This window comes from Temnothorax americanus, unplaced genomic scaffold (assembly GCF_048541705.1).
Source record: "Temnothorax americanus isolate GAGA-0224 unplaced genomic scaffold, ASM4854170v1 Scaffold172, whole genome shotgun sequence".
In the NCBI taxonomy this organism is placed as follows: Eukaryota; Metazoa; Arthropoda; class Insecta; order Hymenoptera; family Formicidae; genus Temnothorax; species Temnothorax americanus.
This window is the reverse complement of record NW_027509310.1, coordinates 3,552-18,258: the sequence shown is the minus strand read 5'-3', so window position 1 is coordinate 18,258 and position 14,707 is coordinate 3,552. Positions and strand designations below refer to the sequence as shown.

Sequence of the window (14,707 nt, the reverse complement as noted above, 5' to 3'; positions counted from 1 at the left end):
ATTGGTTGCGACAGGCCGCGTCTGGGAACATACGCGCCTGACTTTCGCGGGGCGCGGATTTCGCGAGGGTGATTGGCCCGCGGCGGCCTACGTCATCACCACTACGTCTACTTTGAAAAGTATTTAGAGTTTAGTTTAAATAATTTTAAATAATAATAAATTACCATCCATTGTAATATACTAATTCAAAAATTAAATTAAATAAAGTGTTCGCTAGAAAGCATTAAAAGCATTCGTATCATTCGCCAGTTATAGCATGGACCTTTTTGTTAGAAGCATTCCGAAACATTCGCATATCTATGAAGTTGGCCCCCTTTTTTCAAAATTCGGAAAATTTGATTAGAGTTCTGGATTCCCCAGAAAGAGCTCTAGAGTTCTCTGTAGTTTTTAAAAAAAGTTCCGTCATTTAAAGTGGTAAAAACACCATTTTAAAAATGGGGGGGGGGGCTAACTTCACGGCGCCCCCAATTTTTGAAAAAATAAATTTTTTATGGTAGTTCCGGATAGATTTCGATGAGTTCTAGAGTTCCCTATAGGTTTTAAAAAGAGTTCCGTTCAAATAAGCCCAAAAATCGATGTCAAAGTTGAACAAAAAATTTCCACTTTTTTTAAAAAATCTGTTTTTTTATGGTAGATTCAGAAAGATTTCGACGAGTTCTAGAGTTCCCTATAAATTTTATAGCGCTACGACCAATATTTCAAAAGTTACAGCCCTTCAAAGGGTCACACCTCGAAAATTTTTTAAGTCCTAAAGGGTAATTTTTTTTTGGAAATCAGCAGTTCTCGCCGGAATTCAGGTAGCCCCCTGAAGAGTTCTATCAAAAACTATTAGGGTCCAAAGCGCTTTGACCGATATTTCAAAAGTTACAGCCCTCCAAAGGGTCACACCTAAAATTAAAATATTATTTTACCGGAATTTTCGCCAGAATTCTGGTAGCCCCCCGAGGAGTTCTATCGAAAACTATTGAGGTCCAAAGCGCTCCGACCGATATTTCAAAAGTTACAGCCCTTCAAAGAGTCACACCTAGAAAATTTTCTAAGTCCCGAAGGGTAATTTTTTTTTGGAAATCGGCAATTTTTGCAAAAGTTCTGGTTGTTTTCCGAAGAGTTCATCAATAATTCTTATGATAAAAAGCGCTACAATCAATATTTAAAGAGATACATCAACTCTAAGTACGCACTTTAAAAAATTTTTGCTTATTTTTATATAGAAGGGCAAAAACGGTAATTAACTTAAGCTTGATATTGCTCCACGCTAGTGAAGATACATGTATGATAAATCCAACCTAAGTGGTAGCTTTATTTCTTCTTCACAAAATTATATTAGGGGAGACCGGGGCTAAGCCGACAACGGGGCTAACTTGACACTAGGCTTTTTGCCAATTTAAATCTATCGTAGAACTTGCCTTTCCTACTGTTGTAACGATGCACCCCTTACGACAAGGCATCGTCCCCGGCTACTACCCGCCGGGAGCCGCCCGACCGATTCCCCGTCGGGCGACCACAGGGCGCGGTGCGCCCACATTTTTTTAAGCATTTGAAATGCACCGTGTGCGCGGGAAATCCGCCGCACCGGGGCCTTCCCGCACGACGCCGACGAGCGCCGAAGCGAGCCGATCCCCGCCGAAGTAAGCACGCGGGATCGCGCCGCTCCCACCACCGCGCCGTCGCCTGACGATCGGCCTTCTTCCCGCCAAGCTCACCGCGCCGAGCGGTATAAAGAGCCGGCGCGCTTGACGAAGAGACACTTCGTCTCTTTACCACGGCTCTCCGCTATTCCTGACGAAGTTACCCTCCGACTCCTAGGGCAACACGCACAACGAGGTCCAGAGTTTTGGTCTTCGACTGAGGGTTTTCGGAGTGTTCCCGAGCTCCCTGAACACCACCCCGACGGCCACGGCACCGTGGGGTCGAGCGTGCTCGGCCTCGCCGCGAGGGTTCTCGCGACCGTGACCCCGGGATTCCGCCATCCTCCGGTGCGATATACCGCGCTACCTTATCCGTGCACCTATCACAAACGGCGTTCTGATAGCTGCAGCCGCGTTCCGTATGTAATATACCACGTTCCGTTATTGTACCGTCTTGTACTAATTCCGTGCATATATCATATCCTGCGTTCTGATATCTGCAGCCGCGTTCCGTTATTGTCTTGTACTAATTCCGTGCATATATCATATCCTGCGTTCTGATATCTGTAACCGCGTTCCGTATGTAATATACCGCGTTCCGTTATCATCTTATATCTTTATTGGAAGTATTAATTCGGCTCATATAGAATATCCGAGATCTGTAGCCGCGTTCCGTAGGTAATATACCAAGCTGCGTTATTCTCTCCTCTGCATACCGCATCTCGGGGCGAAGACTCGAGTCCCGATATTCCGTATACCGCGTCGCGTGCACCGGCACTACCGACCACTGTAATCGGCCGCGTCCAGCTGGCGTGTAATACCGACTCTTGAATAAAGTGCATGTTACTGTCACATGACCGTTTTGATTACTGTCTCTAAGCCTTTCATCGAACTCCCGATCCCGTAAACCTGTCCGCGTTCGATAAAGTCAGGCCGTTACACTGTAAATGCGTCTTTATGTGCCAGTATTATCAACGGACGTTGGTAACATTCTGAGTTATAGTGTACGTTTTAATGCGACATAAGCGTTTTTGATAGTAAAAGGTACGTTTTCTGATTTCTCGAAAATGTCTACTCTTTCATCGAACTTTACTTTTGCGAATCTACCAGTAAGTGATTTTGATGGGAAATTCGATGCTTTATACGAATCCGATAATAATTTTGCATATTTTCAAAATTTTTATATTTTTGGAGTAACAAAAGTAGAAAACGACGTTCGGGGCTAAGTCGACAGAGGCTAAGTCAACACGCTGTTTTATTGGTTCCCAATAATAAACGATGTAGCTGTAATGCAGCATATGGCCCATGACAAATGTGTGCGCACGTGTAATCGCAAATTTACTTGCATAAATTGTTTTTCAGACATGAATTCAGATGAAAATAATTGAATGTTCAACAATTTCTGTTTTCATTATTTCCAATGATTGTTTTACTTAATTCCAAATTTTTGTACTTTCTAAATACACGATAAACAAATGTATATTTAGTTTCAAACAATAAAAAATAAGTTCCAGATCAAATTGTGTCGATCAGGCAAAGTGTCGAGTTTACCCCGGCATTTTTTAATTTGAAAATTTATCTTTGCGTCACTTTTATTTTCTTGGCGGCAAAACAAAGCGACGTACAGCAAAACTTCCTGAATCAATTTTGTACCTGAAGAAACACTCTTTAAATATATACCATTAAAAAAAAAAATTTGCCTAAAAATTTTAATTAAATATTAAAAATTGCCTTTGAAAAAATAGTGTCGGTTTAACCCCGATTTTCCCTACCTAACTTAACTTAAGTGACATGTATTTCAAAAAAAAAATCTGAAATTTATAATTTTTTCTTCACAAAATTATATTACCTAACTAAACTCAAGTGACATGTATTTAAAAAAAAAGATATAAAATCTTTAAATTAAATTGCGCCAATTTTGTAAAGAGAATAGTATATTGCTTTGAAAGATAATTGTTGTGCAACTATTTAAAAAAAATAAAACCCAAGTGGTATCTTTGTGTTTCTATTCAAGGGTTTTTTATTTCAAGTGGTAATAGCTTCTTAATTCTCTTTAACAAATTTTTAATATTACAAAGAACCATTTTAATTATAAAGAATTAAAAATGTAACAGTACAAAATAATATTTAATTAAAACAAAATAAATAAATTTTTTTTGTAAAACAACGCTGCTACACTTTGAAGTTTAAACATTAAAATTTAAACATTAGTATTAAGATTTTTAATTGAATAAAAAAACAATAAACAATTTAGGGAAGAATGGGAGTAAAAAAGCAGCGCCAAGTATTCTTACAAAAAAAAATTATTTATTTTGTTTTTGTTCGAGAGCACGCGGTTGCGCGAGATAGCGCGAGGTAACGAGACGACCACAAAAACAAGGCACAAGTATCGAATAGCAAAATAAACGAATATATTTAATAAAGTCTAATATGTACAGGTCTATACAGTTTTTTCCTTTTTCAAAGGAAGCCGTGAAGCGCGCACAGAAGCAACGGTTAGCGATGCGGCGAAAACGTTCGAAACGCGGAACAGCGGTGTGCAAAGCGGAGTGCGAAAGCGGGTTTTGTATGATCTGCGAGCGAAATTTATTGCAAGCGTGCAAGTGCTGACATGCAGCCGAACGCGATGCTACTTTGTCGCGATGCTGCGTTTGCGATCTCAAACATCCCGCCCGCCTCGTCATGCCTGACGAAACAGGCCGGTATGGTCGATGGCTCGCTCGATGAGGCGCCCGACGTCGCGGTTGAAATCGATATGCGGTCGATTTGCTCGCACGCGATTCTGGCACGTGGTGCAGGCGAGCGCCGGCGGCGTAGTGCGCCTGCGCAGTGTCACAACGCGCGTCGATCCCGAGCGAGACACATAAACAGTCGCGATATGTGCGTAACGCGAATTCGGTAACGTGCGAAACGCGAAGTGAAGTGAAGTGATGCGCGAAAGTGATTTCGTGTGTTGCACAAATCGTCGAGTCGAGTCGGAGAACAGAAATGAGCGCTTGCGTGATTTAACTTGGGCAGAGGGCCGAAACGGACGAATACGTGACATAAATGTGAAGAATTGCAGGCTGAAGGCCGATAAAACAATAAAGTGACAGCGAGTGTCGGCGAGCTCACGCATCCGTCGGCGGCGGCTGGTCCTCCGTCCCGGGGAGAAGCACGAGTTTGCACAGTGGTCGCACGAGCTCTGACGTTGAGGTGCGGATTGTCGCCACGCGAACAATGCCATCGTCGCCGGGGTGCACTCGAATGATGCGGGCCAGTGGCCATCGACTCGGTGGTGTGCTCTCGGCGCGTACCAAGCACAGAGAGCCGACGGCAGGTGCGTCCTCGGGTTTGGTCCATTTTGGGCGAGATGTCATCCCGTTGATGTACTCGTGCGACCACCGTGACCAAAAGTGATCGCGCATCTTTTGGAGGTGTTGCCACCGTGAGAGTGAGCTCCCGGCGACGTCATTCAAGGCGGGCTCGGGCACGGCCAGAAGAGGAGCGCCGATCAGGAAGTGCCCTGGCGTGAGGGCGGATATGTCGTCCGGATCGTCGGACAAAGCCTGCAGCGGCCTGGAATTCAGGCAGGCTTCGACCTGAGTGAGGAGGGTGCTCATTTCCTCAAAGGTGAGCGTGGTTTCCCCAATGACCCGACGGAGATGGAACTTCGTCGACTTGACGGCAGCCTCCCACAATCCGCCGAAGTGTGGTGCAGCCGGCGGGTTAAAATGCCATTTGACGCCTTCCGTGGCAGCGACGTGGGCAAGGCGGCGGCCGTCGGCGGATGATGCTCGGAAGAGCTCTCGCAGGACTCGGTCGGCTCCCACGAAATTGGTGCCGCAATCCGAGTACAGCTCCTCGCAGAGGCCCCGACGGGAGATAAAGCGACGGAAGGCGGCGAGGAAGGCTTCCGTCGTGTAGTCCGAGACGACGTCCAGATGCACCGCCTTGGTGCAGAGGCACACGAACACGGCTATGAACGCCTTGTGCGCTCGGTGTCCGCGGCCTTTGCTCGTGCGGATGAGGATCGGGCCGGCGTAGTCCAAGCCGGTTCGGAGGAATGGGCGCGCCGGAGTGACTCGGCCCCTCGGGAGGTTGCCCATCGGCGGTTGCGGTGCCGCGGCTCGCCAGCGGGTGCAGGTGATGCAGCGATGCAGCCGCTGTTTGACAACTGAGCGGCCTCGAGGGATCCAGAAGCGGAGGCGGAGCAAGCCGAGGGTGAGCTGCACTCCTCCGTGCAGAGTTCGACGGTGGCACGACTCAACGAGCAGCCGAGTGAGCCACGAGGACGGAGGTGCGATCATCGGATGTCGCTCATCGGTTGAAAGCATGGCATGCTTGAGGCGGCCTCCGACTCTCAGAACCCCGTTGTCATCCAGGAACGGACTCAGGCTCGTCAATGAACTTCGGTGTGACACTGTGCGGTTTGCCGAAAGTGCCGTGATCTCGGAGGCGAAGTGCCGTGCCTGCACGACACGGAGCCAGAGAATCAGTGCGTCGTCGATCTCGTCCGATCGCAACGTGAGTGTGGTGGTGCGGGAAGCGGTGCGTCGCCAGCGGGAGCACCAAGCTGTGACTCGTAGAAGCCGGTGCAGCGAGGAAAATCTGAGAAGCATCTCGGGTTCTTCCTCGATTTTCTCGGTGGCGACGTGTGCCGCGACTCTCTGTTCGGGCAGATCGGCGTCGGGCATCGCAGGGTCCTCGCTCGGCCACAGAGATCGGTCCTCGCGAAGCCAGGCGGGTCCGGTCCACCACAGGGGGTGGTCCAGCAGTTCACCTGGAGTGATCCCTCTGGAGGCGCAGTCCGCAGGGTTGTCCCGCCCGGGGACATGTTGCCATTGAGCATCCGGCAGCTTCTGCTGGATGTGGGCCACGCGGTTCGCCACGTAAGTCTTCCAGCGGGAGGCGTGCCCCCGGATCCAGTGCAGTGTCACCTTCGAATCTGACCAGAGAAAAATGGGTGCTGCGAACAAACGTAACGTTGATCGAGTGTGACACGCGAGAGAAGTGAGCAAGGCGGCGGCAGTGAGTTCGAGGCGTGGTAGTGTCACCAGCTTGACCGGTGCCACCTTGTTTTTCGCGGCCAGCAAGTGGAGTGCCACGGAGCCGCCTCGAGTGATGCGGAGATACACGGCCGCGGCGTATCCTCGCTCGGACGCGTCGGCAAAGCCGTGCAGCTCAACCAGCGCGCTCTCGTCTCCGCTGCCAAGCCAGCGGTTCACGCGCAGTTGAGGTAGGAGAGGCAGTTCCTCGAGGAAGAGCCTCCAGCAGTCCGCGTCGGCGGCGGGAAGTGGATCGTCCCAATCCAGCCGCTGTAACCACGCGGACTGAATCAAAATTTTCGCGCGAATCACAACGGGAGCCAGCCATCCCAGAGGATCAAAGAGACGTGCCGTCTCCGAGAGAACGCGTCTTTTTGTGAACGACGTGACAGTGCGCGGGTGAATCGCGAACGCGAATGTGTCTTCGGTCGGGTGCCACAACAGTCCGAGGGTAGAAAAACTTTCGCTTTCCCACGAGTGCGGTTCATGGCGAAGTCGGTGCTCGGGAGGAATTCCCGACAGCACTTCCTCGTCGTTCGCGGCCCACTTTCGAAGCGGGAACCCGCCCGCCGTGCACAACCCGCGGAGCTCGGTTTGTTTCGCGACCGCGAGTGACAAAGTGTTCGCGCCCGAGACAACGTCGTCCACGTAAGTGTCCTCGCGCAAAGTGATTGCTCCCTGCGGATAGCGCGATTGTTCGTCGTGGGCCAGCTGTTTCAGCGTTCGGATGGCCAGGAAGGGCGCGCACGCGAGACCGTACGTCACCGTCAGGAGCCAGAACACGCACACGCGGTCGCGGAGGGTGCAACGCCAGAGTATGCTCTGGTATTTCCTGTCGTCCGGGTGGATGAGGATCTGCCGGTACATCTTTTCGATGTCCGTGACGAAGGCGTAGCGGTGCCACCGCCAGCGCATCAGGACATCGGCTAGAACGGGCAGCAGGTTGGCGCCCACGAGGAGGTGTTGGTTTAGCGACTCGCCGGACGTCGTCAGCTGCGACCCGTTGAATACCACCCTGAGCTTGGTGGAGGTGCTCGATTCTCGGAGCACACCATGGTGAGGTAGGTAGCACTCGGGCATGATTTTGCAGTCTGGAGAACCGGAAGCTAACTCCATGTGTTTCAGCTCCTCGTATTCCCGCATGAACTGGCGGTAGAGCTCGCCGAACCGGGGGTCCCTCTCGCATTTCCGCTCCATTGCGGTGAGCAGGCGTTCAGCTGGCCGGCGTGTCTCCGACAACTTTGTCGGCTCCTTGGAGAACGGCAATCGAACCACGTACCTCCCCGTCTCCGTGCGAGAGTGCGTTTTCCCGTAGAAGTCCTCGCACTTCTGTTCGTCAGGCGTGAGGGCGGCGGGAGCGGAAGGCTCCGCTTCTTGCTCCCAGAAGCGGCGCACGAGATCGGCCAACTCGTGGTCGGCCGTCGCTTGGAAGCTGCCGCGCGTGTGGAGGGCTGAGGCACCGCAGCCACCGGAGAGAATCCACCCGAAGGCCGTCTTCTGCGCGATCGGAGCGTGCGGTCCGCCCTTTCGAATGCCCTCTTCGAGGATGGTGGAGCACACTTCTGCTCCGAGAAGTAGCTCGACCGGGTCTCCAGCCGAAAACTGCGCATCGGCTAGAGGCAGCCCTTTGAGATGGGGCCACGTGGCGGGGCTCTTCGTCGCCGAGCCTTGGTAGAGAGAAAGACGGGGCAGCACGAACGCGACGGCGGTAATCGTGGCTCCGGTCGTCACGGACGTAAGGCTCACCGTCACCTTCCCGCGGGTTGACCCGGATTTCGACCCACCGATTCCGAAAATCGACACGGCGGAGCGAGATCGTTGCAGGTGCAAGCGCTGCACGAGAGATTCGGCGACAATTGAGACCTCAGACCCTTGGTCGATGAGGGCTCGCACAGGGTGAGGGTCTCCATGGCGGTCGGCAATGGTCACTCGCGCGGTTGCGAGGAGGATCGCCTTGCGGTCGTCAGCAGAGCGCACGGCGGACAGCGCGCTGACCTCGGTAGACGGCGACGCGGGAACGTAGGCTTCGTGAAGCATCGTGTGATGCCGAGCCTTACACGTGAAGCAGTTTTTCGACGATTGGCACTTCGCGACGGTGTGGTTGCCAAGGCAATTAAAACACAGCCGACTGGACTCTACAACCGTCTTTCGCTCGGTTGCGGACTTGGCTTTGAAATCGCTGCACGTCATCAGCGAGTGTTTCCCCTTGCACAGGGCGCACTGCGGATCGGAGCTGTCTTTCGACCCTTGTTTCGCGACGTGGGTCTTCGCGGACCGAGTGGAATCGGAAGCTTTCGCGGCGGGTTTCGGTCTCGCGGCGTTTAGCGTGAGGATGCGCTTCGACATGAAGTCCGTGAGCTTCTCGTGTTCCGGCGGCTCGATGGAGTCCGAGACAAACGATTCCCACTCGAGTCGCGTACGCTGATCGAAGAGCTCGACAACCAGGTGGTTGAAGAGGTCCATTCCGTGGGACTTTATGGGCCTCCCGATGCTCTCCTGCGCATTGACTGCGGTGGTGACGGCGTTATGGATGCGGCTCAGCTCGTCAGCGGTTTCTCCTTTCATTTTCGCCACGGCGGTAAACGTGGCGAAGTTGGAGCGTATCAACTCCCGCTTGTTCTCAAAATGTTTATTAAGAATAGCCCACGCGCGGTCGTAATTGTCCCCGGTCACCGTTAATGAGCTCACTAATTTTTCAGCGGGCCCTCGCAGACACGATCGGAGGTAATGGAGCCGCTCAACGTTCGAAATGAACGAATTCTCACCGATGACCGACTTGAAGAGGTCTCGAAACGACGGCCACTCCTCATACGCGCCCGAAAAGTTCCGCAACTGAATACGCGGCAGTGACGTTTTGGGAGCGTGATCGCTGCTTTGCTCCGTTCCAACCGGCACTCTAAGCGACGCGGGTTTGAGTTTGCTTTCGAGCCCGAGAAGCAAACCGCGTTGATGCGCGTAAGTGTTTTCAACGGTGTCGACAAAGTCATTTTTTGCGTACTCACTCTCGCTGTAGAGTTGCCCGTAGCATGCCCGAATGAGGTCGTGATTTGACTCAAATTTGGCCCACAGGTCGTCGAGAATGCGGATGCGAGTGCTCACCGTGCCGAGGTTGAGCTTGTCTGCACCCAGCTTTCGGAGGTTGTCCATGGCGCGGGAGATGCGGCCGTGGATGTCGTACTGGCTGTTCAGCAAGGCGCTCTGATCCATGCTCATCTTGGCGGTCACTCGTCGAGGATGCACTCCCGAAGTCGCGGTTGCCGGTATTATCCGGCTCGAAGGACCAGAAATGTTCGAGAGCACGCGGTTGCGCGAGATAGCGCGAGGTAACGAGACGACCACAAAAACAAGGCACAAGTATCGAATAGCAAAATAAACGAATATATTTAATAAAGTCTAATATGTACAGGTCTATACAGTTTTTTCCTTTTTCAAAGGAAGCCGTGAAGCGCGCACAGAAGCAACGGTTAGCGATGCGGCGAAAACGTTCGAAACGCGGAACAGCGGTGTGCAAAGCGGAGTGCGAAAGCGGGTTTTGTATGATCTGCGAGCGAAATTTATTGCAAGCGTGCAAGTGCTGACATGCAGCCGAACGCGATGCTACTTTGTCGCGATGCTGCGTTTGCGATCTCAAACAGTTTTAATTAAATATTTTTATTTGGTAGTTACTTTTTTAATTCTTTATAATTAAACTGATTATTTGTAATATTAAAAATTTGTTAAAAAGAATTAAGAAACTATTACCACTTTGGTTGGAATAGGAAGACCCTTGAATAAGAACACAAAGATACCACTTGGGTTTTATTTTTTTAAAGTGGTTGCACAACAATTATTATTATCTTTTAAAGCAATATACATGTATTCTCTTTGCAATTGGCGCAATTTATATAATTTAAAGATTTCATATCATTTTTTGAAATACATATGTTACTTGAATTAAGTTAGATAATATAATTTTGTGAAGAAGAAATATAGCTACCACTTGGGTTAGATTATTGAATTTACAAAATACATTGCGTGTACTTGGCGCCATTTTTTTTACCTTTTTTGAAATATATAAAGAAATAAAAGTAAAAAAAAAACTATTTTTTTAAATATAATTTTACAGAGAAAAAGGAGTTTGAGGAAATATATATTGCACTGATTATATTTTAATTATATTTTTATTAGTACGGATTTACAGGATTAATATTGTGGAAAAATTGATAAATTGGTCCGCCCCCGTAGCCATGTGGCCACCTCTCTGGCCACCTCCGTAGCCACCCATGTGGCCACCTCTCTGGCCACCCCTGTAGCCACGTCCTCGACGTCCTCGCCCTGCTCATCTCCAGCTTCCTCCTCCTCTTGTCCCTCTCCAGCCTCTCTGCCCTCTTCTACCCCTCGCCCGCCGCGCTCTTGAGAGATAATAACTACACGGAAATGTAACAATCAAAGCAATAGATTACTTAACTAAATAGCAATGACTTTAAAAGGAAAGGGTGTAAAAATCGCTATTTTGTGCCTTTAACAGGAACCTGTAAAACACACTTTGCTACAGGTGAGGTTGAAAAAATAGGAAATAATCTTTTCACCAGGAAACTGCGGGAATTATTTTAGAAGCGATAATAAATGTCTTTAAAATGTGTGTCAAAATAGCTGTGTTTGAGCGGTTTAACAAAAGCATTACATTTCCATTTAATAAATTTTACACCACTCAAAAAGTACTGGGCAAATAAAAATATATAGACAAAAGTTGTTGAAATTATTTAGTAGAGAAAGATGATGCACTACAAAATAGAAGAATTCCCATTTAAAAAATTTACTTGAGCTCTACTGGGCCCAACATGGTCCCTGAATCTATAATTTTAGAAGATCGTCTATTGGCCCCCTTTGAATTCTCCAAGTTTTTTCCATTTTTCTCAAACATTTTTTCCATAAGAAAAATACATTCTGATATAATTGGCCGTTTCCAAATTTTTGTACACACAATATGACAAGTGTATATGAGCAATGGTGCATGCGCTCGTGTTTTATGTATAGACATTTTTATACAATTTTGTGGTGTAGAATTCATTAAATGAAAATGCAGTTAAACCGCTCAAACACAGCTATTTTGACACACATTTTAAAAACATTTATCGCTTCTAAAATATTTCCCTCAACTTCCTGGTGAAAAATTATTATTTCTTTCTTCTTTCAACCTCAAAAAGGATAGCAAAGCGTGTTTTACAGGTTTCTGTTAAAAGCACAAAATATGGTGACTTTTACATCCCCTTCTTTAAGTAATTGTAATGTGGTAAATGTAACTTACATCTGGTTTCTTTCGTCCAGTCTCCGTCCTCCTCTTTGTTTTCTTATTTTTTCTTCCTTTTCTTCATTTTCTTTATTTCCCTCTCCCTCTGTCTCATCGTCATCCTCATCCTCATCCTTTTCTACAATATCCATTTCTTCTCCATCTTCTTCTTTGTCTACGTGTTTCTTTCTGTCTCGTTCTTCCTCTCTCCGTTTCCTAAATCATTTATATCTATAATTAACAAAATTACATAAATTGTGTTGCCACAACTATACAGATTGAATCAGGACCTGTGTAACAAACTCTGAGGAACAATAGATCTCGCAAAAAGGATCATTTTTTTGTCAAGCAACCCATGTTCTTTGACGCGTCATTTAGGAACTCTGCGCAGACAGGTCTTAAGTAACATTTATTACAATTATAAATAATTATTTATTTATTGTTTCAAGTACACTTGCAGACAGTTTACAGAAGTTTACGTTTAAAGTATCTATCCTGATTGCATTCATGACACCATCGTAACATTGATTGTCGGACTCTAGCGAACATTCCGTGACTGTACCGTGCAAGGACAGAAAGATTAGTCAATAAATTAAGATAATAAGATTTACATAGAAATGTTTATATGTAACCGTAACCGCAATGCCGGCCCGTCTGTATTCATGGTTGCACAGTTGATCGGCGAGGTTATATTTTTATTACAAATACGACTCGAGCCGGTACGACGGTGTTTTCATCGGAAACGTGTTTAAACGTAAACGTCGTACTGTGCGAGCCGTATTTGTAAAAATAACGTCGCTGATCATGATCACCATGGGCCGGTATCATAGTCTCCAATTAACGTGATTCTCCCTAGATTCTCCGATTAAACTCACTCTTCGTCTCTTTCTAGGGGGATAGTTAGAAAGAGATGCAGAGTGAGTTTAATCGGAGAATCACGTTAATCGGAGACTGTGATACCGGCCCCGTGAGCCATGAATACGGACGAGCCGGCACTGGTACGGTCACGATTACATATAAATATTTATATGTAAATCTTATAGTCTTTATTAACTAATCTTTCTGTCCGTGCACGGTACAGTCACGGTAGTCACGGTACGGTCACGGTACGGGCATGTCACAATTATATCTGAATTGACCATAATACTCACATGTCTCCTCACGTGTGCAGCGCAACAATGGATTATCTCGTCTCGATTGTGACGACAACTTCGATACGTGTATCGTGCGCTCTAGCGGCGTTTTTTAAAACACACACATGACAAACACACATGTCGGATACGCATGTGCGCCTCTCATCCAATCACGTTCTTTGTCTCTGCGTAACGGACATTTGCTTCATCTTTGCGATACGGCCATTTTCTCTACGACTGTCATTGGCGGTTATCACCGACCAATCAGAAAGGTCGCGAGTGCGAGTCAATCTATTACTATTATGCGTTTATGGATTGATCGCCATCTAAAGATCGAGTGAAGCGAAAGTTTCAGTATAGTGAATTCAGTGAATTTAGTGAATTCGATTGATTTCAAGGATAGGCGAGATGTTTGAGCGCGCGCGATGGTTGGTCAAGAAAGGAAGGATCGGTTTTGTATCTCGACAGAGTTCTGATTTAAATAACGATAAGTTTATTTTCACAAAGAGTCTACAAAAAAAGTTCTCGAATTATCACAGTTCCCGTTTCAGATTCGCGACAACTTGCTTTACGAGAGACGACGGTGTCTATTGCGAGCGAGCGAACAAATCCTCTCCCATTACCGCGCTACATTTATTTATAAGTTCGGAAACGGTATGACGTCTCATCCATCAGACCAATGGACTCGCTTCCCTTGAAGGAATTAGCGGTCACCGCGTAGCGTCGCATTGCATAGGCCCGGAGTTCGGTACGTCACGTCTCCACGCCGATTTCCGTGACGGGGTTGGTGGATGAGGCGTCACGTGATGGAAACGCACGTGCTCGGAGCACTCCGCTATACGGAGGCTGTCCTGATTGCCGTTGGTTGTTGTCGATTTCACCGCGTGACTTTTCGACTTTACCTCCGACTCACCAACAACAAACAGGAGGAACAACAAATAATACGGTGTTTTCCTTTCATCGAATTCTCTCGAACATGTCTCGAGAAGAAAACCATCGACGTCTCTTTGCGTTATTTTCCGATTTTCATTCTGCTTTCGGACATCCCGCCCGCCTTGGCACGTAGTGCCGATGAGCGCCGCATGATGTCCCTGGATGTACTGCCACGGTCGATGTGCATCGATGATCGATGCTACGGTCGACGCACGTGGTGGACTGCGCGGCCGGGTATGCGCAGTGGTCAGTTGTGGCAAGTTGTGGCCTGGTGTTGATCTGTGCCGAATCAGCGCTAAATTAGAGCAACACAGGTGACAGGTTTCGTTCTGCGAACAGAATGCGTGATTAGTGACGTGTTGTGAGCGTTAGTGGTGCTCACTCGTGAGTGATCGCTTGATTTTCCGCGGTTGCTGCGGGAAGCAACACGATTTTAGTGAGTGGCCGCGTGAGCTCGGTCGTCGCCGTCCGGACGGCGATCACGCGGATGATGCCATCGTCGCCAGGGTGCAACGAGGTGATGCGCGCCAAGGGCCATCTCGTCGGTGGTGCAGTCTCACTTTTGATGAGGCATAAGGCCGCGCTGCAAGGCCTTGGATGTATTCGCGAGCCCATCGCTGCCAAAAGTGGTCTCGCATGAGCTGCACGTGTCGCCACCGATTGAGCCGAGTGACAGCCGTGTCGTCGAGGGCCGGTTCCGGGATGGCGTTGAGCGGG

The 14,707-nt window shown here is 48.4% G+C and overlaps 1 protein-coding gene across 1 annotated transcript; it reads right to left on the bottom strand.

The window, feature by feature from the left end:
• Positions 1-4,738: 4,738 nt before the first annotated feature.
• LOC143895999 (uncharacterized) lies at positions 4,739-9,868 on the bottom strand. The gene has a single exon (XM_077403540.1). It carries the CDS (start codon positions 9,866-9,868, stop codon positions 4,739-4,741), a length of 5,130 nt encoding a protein of 1,709 aa, XP_077259666.1.
• Between the last annotated feature and the right edge of the window lie 4,839 nt (positions 9,869-14,707).

Excerpts from the sequence above, each read along its gene's own strand:
- LOC143895999 (XM_077403540.1), bottom strand. The coding sequence starts at position 9,868 with ATGAGCATGGATCAGAGCGCCTTGCTGAACAGCCAGTACGACATCCAC.